Source organism: Neoarius graeffei, chromosome 9, assembly GCF_027579695.1.
Source record: "Neoarius graeffei isolate fNeoGra1 chromosome 9, fNeoGra1.pri, whole genome shotgun sequence".
In the NCBI taxonomy this organism is placed as follows: Eukaryota; Metazoa; Chordata; class Actinopteri; order Siluriformes; family Ariidae; genus Neoarius; species Neoarius graeffei.
Genome location: NC_083577.1, coordinates 41947001 through 41960259, shown reverse-complemented (window position 1 = coordinate 41960259; position 13259 = coordinate 41947001). Strand labels below are relative to the sequence as shown.

Below are 13259 nucleotides of genomic sequence, written 5' to 3'. Positions count from 1 at the left end.
CCTGGCAACACTTGTTCAAGGTGTTATTTTGTCTTAGTATAAATACGCAGGTGATTATAGGAAATCTTGCACACTGATTGGTCGAGAGATTTGGACTATTTCTTGATAATCACCTCGAGCGTCTCAGCAAAATGGCTGCCAATCGCTTTGTCACCAAAAGTGAGGAAGAATTAGAAATTATGAAAGAAAATGCTGCTCCTAAAAGCACTAAAGATGCTACAAAGTTTGGTCTAAAACTATTCAAAGGTAAGGTGGAATTGTGATTTATTTTATCTATTTCAAAACAAAGTATTTTATGTGAGTCGGCCGCTTTTGAAGTTTGAAATAAATGATTTTGTAAATATGATTTAAAAAATAAAAAAATAAAAAATTACCTGTGTATTTATACTAAAACAACCATCCACCTCAGGCTCAGTGAATATCAGTGAATAATAACTTTGATTTCATCTCGGTTATTATTCACAAATATTTCACCTTCGGCGAATAATTGTCAAAATATCAAAATATTTTCTCTTAATATTGACCTTTAACATTTGTATTTTGATATTTAGCACCACACATTCTATCATAAGACAAAATAATTGAATATTAGTTTATAGTAACAATAAGTTGTACTCTGTGTGCCATTTCCCAGGTTGTAAGTAAGCCAGATGTTGCTTTAGTGCAATTCAGTTGATTCATACACCCTGTATCTAAGGAATGAAATGCAGTAATACTGATGCATACCTATGCATTTAGATACGGTCAAGGTTTTAACTCCAATTACTTAAAATTACTAAATTCCATCACGGTAGTATTGACTGTTTGAATATGATGTATTATGAGTTATTAAGTCAAAAATATGACACATCACTTCAGTTGTTTTTTTTTTCTTTTGTTGTTTTTTTTTTGTTCCCCCCCCCCCCCACACACACACACACACAACTTGTGATTCAGGGATTCCACAAAAACAGGAGTGAAAAAATCCTCTCTCTAATACATATAAAAGTGTTGTATTCCTATTTTTTGGTGTAGCAAGATTAAATTATATTAGACTTAGATTAATTCTCCAGACATTTATGTGGACATTTGCTGGACATGATTTCTCATGATAATTTCCCACTGAATTAGTCTTTTAAATTAAATAAAACTCAGTACAGAGTGCTGCTAGTAATTAAAAATCCATTCATTTCTTATTTAAATTGCTGTTACAGTGATGTGTTTTGCTTTCATATCTAAATTGAATTGAATTGTGAATTGAAAAGGTCAGCTGAGCTGGTCAGCGTGTCAGACACCTCACACTTACCAAGTTCGTTGAAGCCGCTGTAGCCCAGCTCCTGTCGACTGAGGCCCAGGTCCTCCAGGTCCATGCAGTTAAAGCCCATGGGACACTGGTATCCCTCTCCATCTGGAGAGCAGTGTGTGTCAGGAATGGCAAGGTTGTTCCACGACACATGACTGCAAAACATCAAATAAAAAGAAATGAAATATTTGAATATAAACTACAGCACAAAACTATATCCCTATAGTTATTTGTATTAACTATATTCATTTAATTTGTTAAACTACTGAACAATTTAGGAGCGTGCACGTACGCACACACACACACACACACACACACAAATGTCTTACTGTCACTGACATAATTATTAATGCAGCTAATTATACTATGTCTACACCAAAATGTAACCCTGACCCAGGGTTAAAGGAAACCCAGGGTAAAAGGAAACTGTCTGGGTCCTTTTTTTTTTTTTTTTTTTTTGTACAAAATTTAAAAAGGTTAAACTGTCAGATATCCCTATCCTTCCAGGGATATTTGGTCCCAACCAAAATATAAAAATATGCCAACACACACACACACACACACACACACACACACACACACACACACCAATTTGGGCCACAGGTGTTACATCACAATGCACTTGATGTCTCTAATGAAAATTAATGTTTTCAAATTGGTTACCCAGACATTCTTTCAAATTGTTTATTAAGGGATCTCAAATGAGCGGGGGATAATTTATTGCAGTATCACAGAGGCCAATCAGGGATGTGCCGCTGAATCAAAATAGCTTTAATTATATGCTGATAAAGCACCCCATTGAATGTTAACACAAGCTTAACCCTGCGATAGATAGAGATAGATAGATAGATAGATAGATAGATAGATAGATAGATAGATAGATAGATAGATAGATAGATAGATAGATAGATAGATAGATAGATAGATAGATAGATAAGGATTAACCCTGTGATCTATCACTGTTACTTCTCACATCTGGGAATAGATCAGTAACTCAAAAAAAGAAGTGCTCCACCTAAAATATTTTAAATGTGTGATTGGCAAGGTCATATGGTATAATCTCACATTGTAAAATAAAGAACAGAAAATAAATTGTATCATCAAATGTGAGATTTAGCTCCATAAAAAAAGAACTCTGTCGGGAAAGCTGCCCTTTCTATTTTATCCACCACCTCCATCAAATCCATGCGACTTTGTGCCAAGGACATATGGTCTGGCTAGATTAGACACAAGAATCGACTCTGTACACTTCTAAAGCGTACCTTTAAAAGAGCAAAAGAGAAATCTTCTCTCATCCAACACACTTTCAAAATCATGAAGGACAGTGTCTTTAATCTCTCAAAAGATTACTCTCTTTAAAAGTAATCAATGAAAATGTATGTAAACTACGTCCCTAAGAGGACTAAAATCACAGCACGGTCTGGGTTAGAAGATCTCTCAGGGCCACAGAGATTGAGACAGATTGAAGCTTTAAAGTTTGGGGAAAGATGAGTGTGTGCACAAAGCCCAGACAATGTAGGATGTGCTAATTATTATGATTAGTCTGCAGAGCACTCCTCCACTGTAATACTGATGGCTGGGGCTCTTTGTTTCAGAGCTGCCTGCGACACACCACTCTGCTTGGGAATATTAAATAGCCCTGTCTGAAAATGCAGCAAATAGCTTTCTCTACATGCTATTCTTAATGCATTTACACCATCAAAAGGGTAATCATGCGCATTTAATCAGCTCTTCTCTTTCCCTTTAAGAACTGAGTTTGTGCATAGTGACGTATTCATAAAGCAACAACCCAATAACCTACTGACTGACAGGACTTACAACAAATATTCGGTTTTCGCTCTCTCTTCTCTCATTCATATATCATCTCATTATCTCTAGCCGCTTTACCCTGTTCTACAGGGTTGCAGGCAAGCTGGAGCCTATCCCAGCTGACTACAGGCAAAAGGCGGGGTACACCCTGGACAAGTCGCCAGGTCATCACAGGGCTGACACAGACACAGACAACCATTCACACTCACATTCACACCTACGGTCAATTTAGAGTCACCAGTTAACCTAACCTGCATGTCTTTGGACTGTGGGGGAAACCGAAGCACCCAGAGGAAACCCACGCGGACACGGGGAGAACATGCAAACTCCGCACAGAAAGGCCCTCGTTGGCCACGGGGCTCAAACCCAGACCTTCTTGCTGTGAGGCGACAGTGCTAACCACTACACCACTGTGCCACCGAAGAAGAAGATGATCTCGTCTCGTCTTCTTCCGCTTATCCGGGGCCGGGTCGCGGAGGCAGCAGTCTGAGCATGGAAGCCCAAACTTCCCTTTCCCCAGACACCTCGGCCAGCTCCTCGGGAAGAACACCGAGGCGTTCCCAGGCCAGCCGAGAGACATAGTCCCTCCAACGTGTCCTGGGTCTTCCCCAGGGCCTCCTCCCGGGGGGACATGCCTGGAACACCTCCCCAGGGAGGCGTCCAGGAGGCATCCGAAAGAGATGCCCGAGCCACCTCAGCTGATTCCTCTCGATGTGGAGGAGCAGCGGCTCTACTCCGAGCTCCTCCCGAGTGACTGTGCTTCTCACCCTATCTCTAAGGGAGCGCCCAGCCACCCTGCGAAGGAAACTCATTTCGGCTGCTTGTGTCTGTGATCTTGTTCTTTCGGTCATTACCCAAAGCTCATGACCATAGGTGAGAGTCGGAACGTAGATCGACCGGTAAATTGAGAGCTTCGCCTTTTGGCTCAGCTCCTGCTTCACCACGACAGACCGGTAAAGCGACCGCATCACTGCGGAGGCCGCACCGATCCGCCTGTCGATCTCACGCTCTATCCTTCCCTCACTCGTGAACAAGATCCCGAGATACTTAAACTCCTCCACTTGAGGCAGGACTTCTCCACCAACCTGGAGAGGGCAAGCCACCCTTTTTCGGTCGAGAACCATGGCCTCTGACTTGGAGGTGCTTATTCTCATCCCATCCACTTCACACTCAACTGCAAACCGCCCCAGTGCATGCTGAAGGTCCTGGTTTGAAGAAGTCAACAGGACAACATCATCTGCAAAAAGCAGAGATGAAATCCTGTAGTTCCCAAACTGGATTCCTTCCGGCCCCTGGCTGCGCCTAGAAATTCTGTCCATAAAAATTATGAACAGAACCGGTGACAAAGGGCAGCCCTGCTGGAGTTGAACATGCACTGGGAACAGGTCTGACTTACTACCAGCAATGCAAACCAGACTCCTGCTCCGTTCGTACAGGGACCGGACAGCCCTTAGCAAAGAGCCCCGTGTATAGAGGCCCATTTCCAGCAACTCTCACTCCAGTGTTCTAATGGTACAATGTGTTTGCTCATTGCCTCAGAAGGCTAATGGAGGATTAGAAAACCCTTGTACAATCATGTTAGCACAGCTGAAAACAGTTGAGCTCTTTAGAGAAGCTATAAAACTGACCTTCCTTTGAGCAGATTGAGTTTCTGGAGCATCACATTTGTGGGGTCGATTAAATGCTCAAAATGGCCAGAAAAATGTCTTGACTATATTTTCTATTCATTTTACAACTTATGGTGGTAAATAAAAGTGTGACTTTTCATGGAAAACACAAAATTGTCTGGGTGACCCCAAACTTTTGAACGGTAGTGTATACACACACACACACACACACACACACACACACAAAACAACCCCAATTCCAAAAAAGTTGGGATGCTGTGTAAAATGTAAATAAAACAGAATGCACTCATCTCATCTCATTATCTGTAGCTGCTTTATCTTGTTCTACAGGGTCGCAGGCAAGCTGGAGCCTATCCCAGCTGACTACGGGCGAAAGGCGGGGTACACCCTGGACAAGTCGCCAGGTCATCACAGAATGCACTGATTTGCAAATCTCATAAACCCATATATTTTTCACAATAGAACATAGACAACATATCAAATGCTTAAACTGAGAAACTGTACCATTTTAAGAAAAAATACGGTCATTTTGAATTTGATGGCAGCAACACATCTCAAAAAAGTTGGGACAGGGGCATGTTTACCACTGTATAGCATCCCCTCTTCTTTTAAGAACAGTCCATAAACATCTGGGAACTGAGGAGACCAGTTGCTGGAGTTTTGGGGGTGGAATGTTGTTCCATTCGTGCCTGATATAGGATTCTAGCTGCTCAACAGTCCTGGGTCTTTTTTGTCATATTTTTTCGTTTCATGATGCGCCAAATGTTTTCAACTGGTGAAAGGTCTGGACTACAGGCAGGCCAGTTCAGCACCCGTACTCTTCTACTATGAAGCCATGCTGCTGTAATCGATACAGTATGTGGTTTAGCATTGACTTGCTGAAATATGCAAGGTCTTCCCAGAAAAAGATGTCATTTGGATGGGAGCATATGTTGCTCTAAAACCAGTATATACCTTTCAGCATTGATGGTATCTTTCCAGATGTGCAAGCTGCCCATGCCAAAGGCACTAAAGCACCCCCATACCATCAGAGATGCAGGCTTTTGAACTGAGCACCGATAACAAGGCAGACGGTCCCTCTACTCTTTAGTCCGGAGGACACAGTGTCCATGATTTCCAAAAAGAATTTCAAATTTTGATTCATCTGACCACAGAACAGTTTTCCACTTTGCCTCAGTCCATTTTAAATGAGCTTTGGCCCAGAGAAGACGGCGGCATTTCTGTATCATGTTCATACATGGCTTCTTCTTTGCATGATAGAGCTTGAACCTGCATTTGTGGATGGCACAGCGAACTGTGTTCACAGACAACAATTTCTGGAAGTGTTCTGAGCCCATACAAGGATTTCTATTACAGAATCATGCCTGCTTTTAATGCAGTGCCGCCTGAGTGCCCAAAGCTCACGGGTATTAAATATTGATTTTTATAAGGCCTTGTTCCTTGCGCACAGAGATTTCCCCAGATTCTCTGAAGCTTTTGATTATATTATATACTGTAGATGATGGGATATTCAAAGTCTTTCCAATTTTACATTGAGGAACATTATTCAGGAAATTGCTCCACAATTTGTAGCTGCAGTTTTTTGCAGATTGGTGAACCTCTGCCCATATTTACTTCTGAGAGACTCAGTCTCTCTAAGATGCTTTTTTTATACCCAATCATGCTACTGACCTGTTGCCAATTAACATAATTAGTTGCAAAATCCAGCTGTTTCTTTTTAGTACCACTTACTTTTCTAGCCTTTTGTTGCCCCTGTCCCAACTTTTTTGAGACATGTTGCTGCCACCAAATTCAAAATGAGATAATATTTTTCATGAAATAGTAAAATGTCTCAGTTTAAACATTTGATATGTTTATGTTCTATTGTGAAAATATATGGGATTCTGAGATTTGCAAATCATTGCATTATGTTTTTATTTATATTTTACACAGCGTCCCAACTTTTTTGGAATTTGGAACATGCTTCCACCAACACACACGAAGCTAGTGACCTGCTGTGTCACAGGGCAGTGTAACACACTCAGAGGAGATCACTGTCTGCCCTCTTCTGCATACATGAGCTCATGGATACCCATGACTGTCTAGTGTCATTGCAATTGACAGGGGAAAGAGAGTACGCCATCCCTCCCACCCAAAGAGAACATCTTACTTGGCAGTGGCATCATCGGTCTGCAAACTCACAATCTTTCAACAACAGGGTGAATGCTTTCATGTTGTACCAGTCAAGAGCCCATTCTGAGCGTTAACAAATTGCTACATATTGTGGAAACCTGTGCCCAAGAGCTTTACTGTATTGACTGGAATCTGCTGCAACAATTTAAAACCATTTTATACTTTCACAGTTTTATACTGTATATGTGGGCATATGTGCTGTTATTGGATGTTTTGATGAGATCATTTTTTTAATTCAAGCCTCAATAAGCAGAGAGGGCCTTACAAAGACAGACAGTGAAAATGCAGCAAGACTTTTGACTGATCTGACCTTGTTTTAAGTGTAAAATTGATTGATTGATTGATTGATTGATTGATTGATTGATTGATTGATTGATTGATTGATTGATTGATTGATAATGTTACTGGTATTCTATGAGTGATGTGCTCTATTATGTAAATATGAATACATAAATTTGGTTTGGTCCAACTAAAATAGCAATAGTTAGGGAGAAATAAACAATTAGAATAAAATAAAAACATGCAGTCAAAAATTATGTGGTAAATGATCACTAAATACTGAAAACAGACATGATAATTTAAGAATTTTATTTACTCTTTCTGCGTATCATTCGTAACACAATGATAATTGAACGTGCCGAACATCTGAACCCCCAGGATTCCATAAAGCAGCAGGAAAAAAAGCAAAAATATGGACACACTCCAAATCTGTTCTCCAGATCGCCTGTAAAGGAAAAAGAGGAGCGCATACACAATTATTCTGGTTTAGTAATATTATAATAAGTTATTTTACTGATGATGGTTACCGTGATGATGAGTCACTTACTTGAGAATGTTGGTTATGCGAGTGCGTGGCAACTCAAATCTGAAATAGATCCGAAAGGCTCGGATCATTATAAGAGCCCTGGGTATACGCAGCATTCTCCACGGTGACATCTGGTCCACAAGCTTAGCTATTTCGAAAACCTACAAACAATACCAGGGGAAAACAGATAAGCAGTGTGAATAATCATTTTTAATTAAAAGTAAGTATATACCAATTCATCAGAGAAATACTGTTTAAGAAAGCATGCCTCATTTTGTACCTGCAGCACGAGAGAGACCCAAAGAAAGACCACCATGAAACCATCAAACATGCACCAGCGGTCTTTAACATAGGAGTTATCTCCCTGGAAACAGAGACGGGTTGATAAGACACGCGTTTTAATGAGAGTCCACAGGTGAGAAGCAGCTGGGCTACTGGGCTAATGAAAGGCCAGAGCAGCTGGGAAAGAGCCAGCATTATTCAGTCTGTGTAGGTGTCCTCCCTGGTATGAATGCTGAGATACCAAATACCAGGTCAGTGAGCTCCAGGTACTTTATGATTATGATAATAATAGATATACTTACCATGATAATTCACTTATTAGGTTTGTGCCTATGCAATTGTCATCAAACATCAAAAAATTAAATTTGGTTAAAGATAAATAGCACACTGTTGAATGAAAGCTGAGTGAAATAAATTATCTATACATATCCCAGGTACACAGTGTTCCAGAACATTAAAGGGATCGCAAATAAGGTTCTTAAAATAAGATTTGCACATAGATGAACCTGGAACATTTGCTGACGTTAACTTTTTCATATATCTTATTTATTCAATTATTGCTTCATTAAATAACATAATCGGAAAACATCAAGTTTTCTTAAACCTCTCAAGGTTCCTTTAAAAATAGCTACAGCTAAAATATCAAAGTCCTTTCTATGCCACATCAGGCAGCGCCAATCTGTTTCAGTAGCCTTCAGCCTCTCATCTATTACCAGTACATAGCTAGAGTTATAGTGGGGGGCTAGTCCTTTGGTAAGCATGAGAGTTTGACTCCCAACTCACATCTGTATTATGCCCTGCCTCACCAGATAGCAGTAGGTACCATTTTTATGATGGTCTTTAGTATGGCCCAACTGTGAATAGAACTCATGATCTCCTGGTCAAGAGGTGGACACGCTAACCACTAGGCCAACTCACGGTACAGCTAAAATATATAGTTCTATAATCATTCATTGAGTTGCTACCCAAGTGTCAGGGTCAGAATGAACCAGAGAAATGAATACAGGCTGGATGAGACGCCAGTCTATCACAGGGCACCATGCGTGCGCACAGACACACAAAAATCACACACTGGGGCAATTTAGAGTCAGATATACATGTACTGGCATGACCTGAGATCCCAGAACATCAGCAACAGAATCTCCACAAAGACAGTAACCTGAGATCAGGATTGAACCTGAGGTCCTGGAGCTGTGAGGAAGCAATGCTACCTCCCACCTATAGTACAAATGTTGTGTATTAAGTTGACTATTAAGTAGAAAGTAGAGTGTTTTTCTGTGAGTTGATTTACCAATGTGATAAGTCAAAATGAGTCTGTGCCTTTGTCAAAGGTCAATAGGTGCTTTTGGACCAGAGGATCTTTTTCATAGTTCTTAGAACTGTTGGAAAAGTTCTCCCTTTGTTGTGCATCCACAGCAACAGGAACTGAGAACTATCACAGTTCTTAGAATGCTGTTTTGAGCTCCTACTTCAGGGTAGGTCCTTTCCCAGGACCATGAGTCATGTAAGTGTACAGTGATTGGTCCAGGCATACGTGTATGCTGATTGGTTGAACATGAGCCAATGCAGGGCTGGTAATTGCCAGTTTTAAAAATCTGTGTAAAATGTTAGCAGCTGCATAAACAACTCTTAACATTACCGTTAAAAAATGAAAGAAAAAAAAAACAAGGACAAATGGACCAACAGAGAAGTTCAGGCTTTATTTATATGCAACAGAAGAAATACAGTGCGATTTTGATGCTTCTAAGCAAAATATAAAAATCTTTGCTAGCATTTCCTGCTTATGTCACACTAGCAAGCTGGCTTACATCGCTTCAGTGTTCCTACTGGCAGTGTGAATGCAAACAGAAAAAAGCCCTTGAAGGTATGTTGTGGGGTGGCATGGTGGTGTAGCAGTTAACGCTGTCGCCTCACAGCAAGAAGGTCCGGGTTTGAGCCCCGTGGCCGGCGAGGGCCTTTTTGTGCGGAGTTTGCATGTTCTCCGCGTGGGTTTCCTCCGGGTGCTCCGGTTTCCCCCACAGTCCAAAGACATGCAGGTTAGGTTAACTGGTGACTCTAAATTGACCGTAGGTGTGAATGTGAGTGTGAACGGTTGTCTGTGTCTATGTGTCAGCCCTGTGATGACCTGGCGACTTGTCCAGGGTGTACCCCGCCTTTCGCCCATAGTCAGCTGGGATAGGCTCCAGCTTGCCTGCGACCCTGTAGGACAGGATAAAGCGGCTAGAGATAATAAGATGAGATGAGGTATGTTGTTTCTGGGGAAGCTTCTCAGTGAGTAGTTCCTCTCAATAAGTCCCTAGAACTGTTTGGTCTGAAAGTGTCTAAAGTTGGTATGGCACAGTGCAAATTATCACATATTTATTCAACTGAAATACTACCAACTCGTACAAATTGAAAGCAAATATCATGGTGCCGTGCTAAATTGAATGAAAAATCCAACTAAATAGTACAATAATTTAAGAAAGTACTCAAAGCTAGTGCTGAATTGAAACTAATGGTAATCTTGCCCAAGACAACTGATACGGACTTCCCACCAACAGTTTTCCCACCATTCAGTTTGGGAACATCTTTCTTTTTTTTCTCAATTTTCCAAATAATGTTTGGTTACTAACAATCTACACACACCTCCTGGGTGTATAGTCCTGGGTATGACTTTAAACTGCAACCAGTGGTGAGTCTCAGGTCCAGGAGGACTTAAGTATTGGGGAAAGTGGAGTTACCCCTTACCTACCATTGCTCCTAGGTCCACTCTGACCCGGAGTGGTAGCGCCTGCCTGGATTCCATCTATGGGTTAAATAGTACATCACCAATAAGGCACTAGCAGCAGGGAGCTTTTCGGTGCAATGTGGCAAATGAACCAAACAGGGTCAATGGCACACCATCAGATGGCATGCAGAAGAGCCACTCAAATGGCCCATGGATGGCATCACTCGGCAAGTCAGTTGTCAGTGCGGGGCAGCTTCTATACCTGTCAGGTCTGTGGCACTTTTGTGCACCACTTGGCATCAGGTCTGAAGATCCAGACAGACAACACGATGGGGGCACAACATTGTTTGTCTTACCTTACTGTGCAAGGCGCTTCGCTAGGAGGGGAGAATAGTGTACGAGAGCTCACAAGGCTAGGCATTCCATTGCGGCTTGGCTGGGCTATTCGTGCCGCCGCTGCAGACAGCTCTGTCGCTCTGCTGTGGGCCTCGCAGCCCATCTGCGTTCCTGCACATCCTAATGAAGCAGTCATCATCACTAGCAATGGACAGCTGAGGACGACAACACACACCTCCGAGATGTGTAAGACAGTACAGTCTGTCATTGGATGGCGTGTCCTGTCATTTGACCTTCACCCAATCAAGCTGCTAACCTGCTTGTTTGAAAAGTTCAAGAGAAGGAGGGGTCTTAAATCAGCACTACGAACCCCTGGGAGGTCCTACAAGATGCACAGAAAAGCATCTCGCAGGAAAAATGACTCTGCTGGCTGCAGTGATAGCTGCTATAGAGGTTTTCTGATGAATGTATAGTTTGTTTTTTAGATAGTTTCACAAACACTTACAGATGCAAGATTGTTAAGCATGCAAACCAATAATATGGATGCCATTGAACTTTTTATGGTCAGAGTAGGACTGGCAGTTTTAGAAGAAAATGTACACAAGCAAAAGGACTGAGTGAAAAGGATGTAAAATTGGCATCATTAAGCTTGAGTACCTGTGCAACAATGACTCAGCAAATCACTGAAAATACTGTTCCAGTGAACAAACTTTGCCTGAAATGAAGGTCATGGATTGGCAGAGGTCTGACTATGGCTTGAATAATTGCCCTGAAAATTTTTTAAATACAAAATCAGACTTCCTTCTGAAACAGCCACTTCCTGTTGACCTGGTCGGCACTTTAATTACTTTTCTTGCTCTCATGTACCAGAAGTGGTTTTCCAATCAAGCCGTCCATAATTTCCTCACCAGTAATTAAGGGTCTTTCATCTTCCAGCTGCATTTATTTCAATCCATTGAACTCAGCATATCCCTTACTTTTTAATAACTGTAAAACCACCATCCAAGTCTGTTACCTTGATGATGCCCCTGATGTGCATCTTGGCGATCATCTCAGCAGTGTAGAGGAACATGAGCAGCGTGTCCAGGGTGAAGGTGACGTACTGCAGCGGGGGATAGTGCTCGAATGTCTTGGGTGTGTTCATGCACACAGAGATGACACTGATTATGGCGCAGGCCCGCAGTAAAGAGTGCACCCACTGGGGAAAATCACACACTTTAACATGTCAGTAAGACACCAGCCATTACGCAAGCATGGCCTATTTATGTGCTGCCACTGGCGCTGGAAACATCAGGCATACAGCACTGCCCTGTTTGAATAACCATGTACTCACTGCTTTGTTGATCCAAAGGATATCAGCGCTGTCCGTAAGCGTTTCATCAGGCCCAAAGTCAGTCATAGGCTGCGCTTCAACGCGCGAGCTCTGTTTCCTCTTCAGCATGCTGGGACTTGCCGTGCTATAGAGGGAGTGAATCTGAAAGGTAGAGCCACAAACAAGACCACAAATGACTCGAAAGGCTATTGGTCCCCAAGCTATGATATGGATCTGTGCTAATCTGAATATAAGTAGTGTTAAAATGTAACACTATTAGTCACCGTCATTGCAGCTAACTGTTCTATGATATCTGTACAATGTATGATCTATGGTATAGACTTTGAAAGGAAGAGTTCGATGCGGTTATGCCTACACAGCCATGCAAACAAAATGAAAACAGAAAGCTCAAATCTGAGATAGCTCTCCACTGCTGCTGAACATTACAACATGAAAACATACCAGACGTTATGCGTTGCCGTGTTGCATGGTCACTGTGGGAGACAGTTAAGCACAAGGAGAACACGAGACGCTGTTTCACGTCACACAAATATAACCTTACCTTCCCTTACCTGCTGCAAAGATCACACTTGATCTTCACCATTAAAAACACACCTAGAGCCAACCAATATCAAGATTGCATATAGTATGGAGTAAGGGCCATTCTCACAGTGAACGATAATATACATGGATATCACACACTAACTGAAACAAAGCGCACATACCAACGGGAAAAGTAAAGCTGAAATTGTTCCAGCACTGCACATAACATGCGATCAGGCATACCCTGTAAATAACACACAACAGTTAGTCAACATGGCATATAATGGTGTAACGTGTACAGTATGATTTATTGACAAATAATGTCCACCACAACAGACAGAGCATATATACGACATTGAGTGGCGTGTTCTGGACAGATGGGG

General features: G+C 41.8%; 1 protein-coding gene across 5 annotated transcripts in view; it reads right to left on the bottom strand.

Annotated features, from left to right (window-relative positions):
• The window catches only part of nalcn (sodium leak channel, non-selective), a 214278-nt gene that overhangs the window by 183640 nt on the left and 17379 nt on the right, over positions 1-13259 (bottom strand). For all 5 annotated transcript variants that reach the window (XM_060929521.1, XM_060929523.1, XM_060929524.1 and 2 more), the window contains 7 exons: positions 13059-13120; positions 12355-12495; positions 12037-12219; positions 7977-8060; positions 7718-7857; positions 7487-7615; positions 1286-1437 (listed from right to left, as the gene is read on the bottom strand). In XM_060929521.1, coding sequence (XP_060785504.1) covers positions 1286-1437; positions 7487-7615; positions 7718-7857; positions 7977-8060; positions 12037-12219; positions 12355-12495; positions 13059-13100 — 871 coding nt within the window. In that variant the 5' untranslated portion in view covers positions 13101-13120. The remainder of the gene's footprint in view (positions 1-1285; positions 1438-7486; positions 7616-7717; positions 7858-7976; positions 8061-12036; positions 12220-12354; positions 12496-13058; positions 13121-13259) is intronic.